The sequence below is a fragment of the Pterocles gutturalis genome, unplaced genomic scaffold (genome assembly GCF_000699245.1).
Source record: "Pterocles gutturalis isolate BGI_N339 unplaced genomic scaffold, ASM69924v1 scaffold38205, whole genome shotgun sequence".
NCBI lineage: Eukaryota > Metazoa > Chordata > Aves > Pterocliformes > Pteroclidae > Pterocles > Pterocles gutturalis.
Genome location: NW_010142143.1, coordinates 5,121 through 13,032, shown reverse-complemented (window position 1 = coordinate 13,032; position 7,912 = coordinate 5,121). Strand labels below are relative to the sequence as shown.

The 7,912-nt window shown below is 50.0% G+C and overlaps 1 protein-coding gene across 1 annotated transcript in view; it reads right to left on the bottom strand.

Moving 5' to 3' along the window:
* The window catches only part of SLC7A5 (solute carrier family 7 (amino acid transporter light chain, L system), member 5), a gene marked incomplete at its 5' end in the record, with an annotated part of 18,860 nt that extends 14,141 nt beyond the window's left edge, over positions 1–4,719 (bottom strand). The window contains one exon of the mRNA XM_010084274.1: positions 4,594–4,719. Within this exon, the coding sequence (XP_010082576.1) occupies positions 4,594–4,719 (126 nt within the window). The remainder of the gene's footprint in view (positions 1–4,593) is intronic.
* Positions 4,720–7,912: the final 3,193 nt, after the last annotated feature.

Genomic DNA, 7,912 nt, shown 5'->3' with positions numbered 1-7,912 from the left:
AACCCCATGGTTTTTTTCCACAAAAAAAAAAAAAAAAAAAAAAAAAGGCAAAGAAAAAAGTTTGGCTGGGGCAAAATAACCCCCACAGAGAAAGAGACCAAACGGGCGTTTTCTAGCAGAAGACAAAGGGATTTGATACACGAAAGCAGCACCCAGATGTACAGGCACGGCCACAGCGCCAAGATGCTGCCCCGCACCCGCAGCACCCAGATGATATTTTTAGGAGGCTTCCTGGTAAGTACCCATCAATGACCAAAGGTTTCAGTCTTCGTTTTGGCACTTTCAGAACCCCTCCTGTGTCCAGTTCAGAATTTTCCAGCCACAACTACACCCCTAAATACCTTCTGACAAGCAGCAAACAATATTGGGGTGGGGGTGCCAGTGCTGGCTGATATCGTACACATCCAGTCAAAGAAAAAAACCCCAAACTGCCTGCCTAGTCTAAACTCTTCATGGCAAACGTCTGGAGTTAAACCTGCCTACTCTGTCCTTAGTTCACCCTGTGCTTGTTCGGCAGATGCAACTCTGCTGCTCTCTGACAAGGCGGATGAAGGGAAGAGGAATAATGCCGCTGCCATCAGACAGGCACTCGAGGCGCCGCAGACGAGAAATTTAACATCAGAAATCAGGCACTGAGAGGGAAAAGGGACAATAAGTTCCATAAAAATAATTCAATAAAACAAGTGATATATTCTCTTTCCTCCCAAACACCCAATTCTTTATTTTTTTTTTAAGCAGAACTGCTTAAACACTCCCTGAACACGCAGCAGCTGGGATGGCACCTCGCTGCTCGAGCTGCCCGGGGGCACAGAAACATTTCAGAACCCCTAGGAAACCAGCACCAGAAAAGAATATATCTGAAACATGGGTTTTTTTCTGCATTTTTTTTTTTTACAATTTTTTGACATCAAAACCTTTCCTGAATTTCCTTGCATGTAGAAATCCTTAAAGATTAACAATTTTTTTTTCACCATTTCATGCCTGGGTTACTTTTTAAGGCACAGCGAGCTGTGGGGTGGTTGGATATGAAGAACACAGCTGCAGACCTAACCACAGACCTCTGCATCACACCCAGCACCGAAAAACATCCCTCAAACCTGCCCAGCCCCTGTCCAAACCAGCGGCGTGACCCAGTCCCTGGCATCCCGCTCACCAGGGCAAGAATACGGCCAAAAACTACCCAGAGGTGGCTAGACAGAAGGCAGGTTGTGAAAGCTGGTAAAACACTAGGACCAAAAATAAGCCTACTTTTTATAAACGTGCAGAGAAAAAATGCTGCTCCTGTCTACGCTGTAAGTTATTTATACTACAGATTGGTGGGTTGTATGGTGGGGTCCACATATAAGATTTTACACGCTACTAACTCCAGGACACTGAACTTTCAAAGCAACACAACTCCAGCCACACCAAGGCTTTTCAAACGGTAACTTTTGTATTAGTAAAGCAATTGCATCCCAAGCAGGTCAGCTAGACTGAGGCAACTTTCAAGTAGCTGAAGGGCTGTCCAAGGAGGAAACCAACTTCTACCCTGCTTTTGAAGTCGCATGAAAGGAGTGATGTAAACCAGCTGTCCACAGAAAGATCACAAGGCAACGCTGTTTTCTGGGTGGTAATATTGCCACATATTTCTTTGCTTTGACATGTTGCTGCTTTTCTGAAAATAATGAAAATGTCCAATTCAAAAAAAAAAAAAAAGCCAAAAAGCTGAAGGCGGGAGGTCAATACAGAGAAGGACATAATTCTGTGATGTCTCACAAGTTTCCACATTTGAGCAAGAAACCGCAGTATTGCTCCTCTCCTCTCTTTAGGGATACTGGAAACACAAACCAGCAATGGGATGGTAACCACCAAAGCAAGTTAACCAGGCACTATCCGGCGTGTCGTGGGAACAAACAACCCCCCCACCACCGAACTTCCAGCCCCAGACAGATCACCTCGGGGTGTATTTCACCCCGAGAACAGCTGCCAGCTGGGGGCTGAATTCACTGAGCTGGGAGTGGTACGAGTCCTCTGTCCCAGGAGTGTTGGAACTGGTATAAAAAAAAAAAAAAAAGGGCACAGGGAGGAAAAGTACAGGCATGGCACTGGGGCTGTGTACGGGACTCGGCATCACCCACCTGCTCAGAGGGTAAACAGGCTGCTAGGAAAAAGTTATCCACTTAAACGTGTCAGCACTTTAAAAGGCTGGCACTATAGCATTTCACCTGGAGAAGACCCGACCTGGGCTAGTGGGAGGTGTCCCTGCCCATGGCAGGGGGCTGGCACTGATGGTCTTTAAGGTCCCTTCCAACCCAAACCACCCTGTGACTCTATGGTTCCAAGATCCAGCAGCTCTGTCCTGTGCCAGACACCCAGCACGGCCCCAGAGAGCACAGACGGTGGCTTCCCAGTGCATCAGGTCTGTCCCCTGGCTCCAAGGCAGGTTCAACTTGAACCGTTCTCTGGAGATGTCCACAAACCTCTGCCTTTAAATCTCCAGTGAGACAGCCTCCCTGGGCAATCCCCTTGAGCTCTGCACTACAGTTAGAAGTGTTTTCCCAATGGTTAATTCAAATTTCACCTGCCTCACAGCCTGCACCCATCATTTCTTGTCCCAACAAAGACGGAGAACAGTGCAGTGCTTTCTCATTTTCACCATGCTTTAAGTGATGCTAGTATACCTTTCTTGAAGAAAAAATTAAGAAAAAAAAGAGACAGTCTCTTGATGTATCCCTGCTACCTAAAAGCATCGAGTTACCTGGCATGATTTAATGAAAAGTTGAGAAAGTTGCAAAATGTCCGTGGAAGCTAAGGAAGGGCATACGAAAGGAGCTTGCACATTCTTAAGGACTTACCAGAGAGCCTGCAACTTCCCTAAGGAGATTAATAAAATCCATGTTAGCCCACAGGCAGAGCCCTAGGCAGGGTGACGGAAAACAGGAACATGTCCCTTAGGACACGGTGCGAACGTGGGCTCTGGGAGGAGCATCCTCCGCAGACCCCAGCCTCCCCGCTCCGAACCAGCTTGCTTTACCTGGAGCGTTGTGTGCATAGAGAGGAAGAAAAGGTCTTTGCCGCCAGATGTTATCATCTAACTATTGCTTTTCATCTTGTTACCCTTCACCGTTTATCAGGAAACGAAACGTCACGTGAAACGAGCTGTACTGCAAGATGGCCACGAGCCACAGCTGCACCTCCCCAGACCTACCAAAAACTTGGAAATGTAACAGGCTTCGCAGGGGGTCACAAGCTTCTGAGACAGAAGAGTATACGATGGTTTTCCTTCTGTACGCAAGACTGAAACACCTCATTGCTTACAGGCATAATGGAAATATCGTGTATTTATACCTGAGGGCAGAAAGGGATTCACCCCAAAAAAAGGACAAAAAAACAGCACAGAGGGAGGGAAGGTGATTCTGAAGATGAGAACTAAAATTATCATCTGCAAACAAAAAAACAGTTGTAAAGACCTTTTATGGGTAAAATGTTAAAGAACTAACAGAGATTTATGTTTACTTATCCTTTTCCTTCTAAGAGAGAAAAAAAGTTCAGCAAAGCAGCCTGGGGAGTTATGAAGAGGAAGGAGGTATATTTTGTGATAAGCCTCAAACAATGTTCCTGTTGAGTGCAGGCACTGAGCTGGAAAAAAATAAAACCTCTGATAAAGCAAGAAATTCTGCAGAGACAGCACTGGCTCCCATAGGCGAGACGGGAATTAAAAAGACCCATGTGCACACACACACACACGCTGGCCCGGACAGAGACAGGAGGCATTATCTATAGACTTTTATCCCCATTTAACAAACAGGGCCTGTACTGTTCCCTAAGAAAAGTTGATTTTCCCAAAACTCGCAAAAAAAAGCACCCAGTAAGGGTTATCTGCGTGGGTTAGTTAATCAGATGGGTCTGGGAAAAAATATCTGCGTTTGAGAGGATTTTAAATGTGCATGAAGAAAACAAGCAAAAACACCAGAAAATTGCTTCACCTTCCCATTTTTATCTTCTTCTCACACGCAGCGGACAGCCGTGTGTGGTGGTGTCAGCTGAGAGCCCCGACATCCCTCTGCGCCACGCGGTGGCTGCAGCCCTGCCTGACCCGGGTGTCCCTGCGTGGCCCTGGGGACGCGACCAGGCTGCTCCGTACCGACGCTGGGAGAAGGACAATGCCCAGGGGCAGTTCGTGAAAGAATGAGAATTCCTGGGGGTTGGTTTGCACGTGCAGATACTAACCAATGGCCATGACCAGCCACTGGTTACAGAAAAGACTCCCCAGAGCCACAGCACCAACATTTTCATCCCTGTAGGCTTGCCAGCTCTGCAGTCCCCAAGGCAGAGGCTGCACAGACCCTGGGTGGTATATGTTGGGTTCCAGTAACATGAAATCAAGTGTAACTTCGGCGAGGCAAATGCGAAATCTCACAAATAAAATGCACAAAGCACTCAGCCCTTTGCAAAGCATGACCTGGAAATATCACCCAAGCACGCAAGAGAACAAAGATGCTTGTAAAGCACTTCTGCGAGATGCTTGGGTTGGGACTCCGGGGCTTTGTCCCCAGTTCCCAGATTCTGCTCGCACTGCACCCCGCCTTGAAAAGAAAACGGAAACGTACTCACCCTTCGCAAGCTGCACGAAGCCAAGAATGATGATCAGAGCCAGGGCCAGCAGCTTCGCCGCAGCGAAGGCATCCTGAACACGAGTAGCAGCTTTCACGCTGTAGCAGTTCACTGCCGTGAGGAGTACTACGGGAGAAGAGCAGACACATCAGTTTGCAGTGAAACACTTAGGGGGAAAAAAAAAAAAGAAAAAAACCCAGAAAAAAAACCTATGATAAAACGGCATTTGCTTTTTGCTAAAAGTTCAGCAACCGCAAAGAATCTCTTCCCAAAATAGCAACTTTTCCAAAGCAAGGCTGCAGCCGTACACTTCTCCATTCTCTTGCATTTTGGTGTGAAGAGCACACACGCTCCTTGGGCGAGGAGCTGCCCGGCCGCACCGCAAAGGACACGTCGGAGGGCATGTAAATCAAAGCTGTTACTCCAACCATCAGCATCAAAGTTCTCGGCTGCGATCCCTCTTAAGTTGATCCAGTGTAATTCTGCAGGTGTGTGAAAACACCGCGGAAAGGTCAGGACAAGCCTCCCGAGCTGATATATGGTTATTTGCAGAACAACAGCACCTAAAGGGCCACGGTGGCCACGCCGTGCTGCCGCTGCACAAAGAGATGTCCTTGTCCTGACCTGAGCCAAACAATGCCCGCGGGTCAGCGGCACAGACGGGACGAGAAGCAGGATCTAAGGAAAACCTCCTCCTCTGCTCGACCCGCTCGCGCAGCGGTGCCCGGGACGGTCCTGCCACCGACACCGCTCAGGTTTGCTGTGGCTGCTCCTGTACTCGACCACGCTGCCTCCCCGCTTTCCTTGCTGAGATGCTCCCGTTACCTACAAGTTGCTCTGTGATGAATGCAACCAACGAAGCCCAATTTCCTCCTTCTTTTTGCCCCGTCGCCCTCCCCTGCATCGCCTGCTCCTGCGTGGCACTCCTGCCAGGCGAGGGGCAGCAGGAACCAGGGCTTATCTAAAGCCAGGAAGCTGCTGACCGGCCGAGATTCACCCGCTTCAGCGAAAATAAGAGCTGAAACCTTGACTGCTCTTCCAAATCACTTACTATTTTCATGCCCTGCTCGCTCCCCAGAGCCTGTTGCTCGTTATAGAGACGTGCAAATGTCATGCAGAGAGTGACAGTGCCCCACGTGGTAGATGCTGTCCCCTCCTCGTCCCCCCAGCCCCGAGCCACCCCTCATTGTCCCCAGCCAGCTGGGTCACCAGCCCCTGGATGGCTGGTCCCCGAGCAGCTCGGGAAGGGGCAGATCCTCGTGGCAAAGGCTCTTTCCCACATCCTGCAGCTCATTTCACAGGACCTCGCCACTGCCTCGACCGGAGCCAAGCTGCTGCTCCCCAAAATATTCTGCTGGGATGCACGTCATCCTCTCCTGAGGTCACGGGCTGTATCTGCACTCGCAGTTTCAAGCCCAGAGCATTTGATGGAGATATTTCAGCCCTAATCAAAGCCCCAGTGATACGAGGGGGCTCAGACATACCCACGGGCTGGCTCCTGCTCTGTTTTCAGAGACCACAGCATCTGCACCTGACAGCAACAACGACGCTTCACATTCTGAGCGACAGGACTTCCCGGTGACTCAGAGCACACGCAAGCAAGAAGGGAGAGGAGTTGCATCATTCCTTTGTGGGGGTCTGGGAGCTGCTGCAGCCACGGAACAACAGCAGCATGCATCAGGCTGAGCAGATTTAGGTGTCCATACACTGCAGGGAAGAGCAAAGCCCATCCCGCTGCAGCACACTGCATGTCCCAAGAGACGACGCTTGCTTTCAGCATCCTCGTCTCCCCCCCTGCCACCACCAAAACTCTAGGATCTAGTGTCAGCTCAATGCAAGAGCATTTAAAGTTTGGAGAAATGAAAGAGTTAAAAGTCTTTGCAAAAAAAGAAACGCACGTGATCCAATACAGCCTACAAGAATGAAAGCAAGAAGTAAATAAGGAATTTGAGATTCACTTTTTTGGTCACGTTTTCCAAGCCCATTTGGCACTTTGGGGGTGTCAGGGCACTTGGAGTGGGTGACACCGAGACGCCCCAGGGCTGTTTTCTTTGGAAGGACACCCCAGCACAGGTCACAGGACAGCACGAGCCGGGCTTTGGCTGACCTGCTTCAGCACGTGGCCGAAAGCAAGCAGCGAGGAACCGTGCCGCCCACCTCTCCCAAATGTCACCTCCCGTCCCAGGGCTCCCCCACCCCGAGCTGTTCGGGGGAGATAACGGTGCAGACACGGCGTGCCCCGGCGGGGAGGCTTTTCAGCATCGCCAGCGTATGGGCGGTTTGCGGAGTCACAGCTCTGTCACCCTGCAGCAAGATGGCAATAGATCTGCTCCAAGCCCTGGGCTAGAAGGGACACTGCCCAGATATACCGGGAGGAGAAAATAAAGGTTAGCAAGGTCAACTTACAGCATGCCTGTGCTCCAGGAGGGGGTGAGGGGGAGAGAAGCCATCACCGAGCACAGGTCACAATTCATCCGCTAACAGCACCTCTGGTGAATCCCCACGGGGAGGGAACCGCCGATGCAGGATTCACTTCGACCAGCGATGATGCTAAAAATAAACCTCTCCCTGTTTACAGAGGGATATTTAAAGGATGAGCTAACGCCTCTAAAAGCACCCTTTTCCCGTTAGTGAAGACACCCCCAGAGGTGTGACAGTGACATTCCCTGTCCCATCAGGCACTCTGGTTCCCTGACAATAGCTGCTGCAGCCTCCGCATTAAATACTGATTTTCTCGGGGCAGTTTTTCACGCTCTGGTTCTGTCTGGAGTCTGCTGGACGGACCGCGGGACGGCGGTGCTGTACATAAAAGGCAAAAGCTTTCCACACAGTCCAAAACTGAAAAGCAACGGAAGCGGCTGGATTCAGCCCTTCAAAACATATCGGCGCCAGATAAACAGGCGCTGGAAAAATAAGAAAACACTTCGGGCCAGAGAGGCTGAGCAGGGCTGAGAGCTTCGTCGGCGCCAGTCGTGACTCAGAGCCCGTCATGACACAACCTCACTGGTTTGCTTTTCCCACCATGCAATAATATTTGTCTTTCCTAAAGGAGCGTGGTGGAGTTCCTACACTTCCATGCTTTCAACATAGGAAGGGCTAAAAAAAACCCCAACAACCCCGTCTCACCCACCAGAAAAAATCCTGCAGTCACCAGGATGAAAGACAGACCAAGGATTTTTTCGGTAAAACTCCAAGAGAAATTCCAGTGGCTGCTCAGCTTCTCAAGAGACCAGAGGACTTGGGTTTCTTAAAGCGGAAAGTTTGATTCCTTTGATGGGAGATGCTCCCCTGTGAACCGGGGGCTGCGGGACTCCTCCTG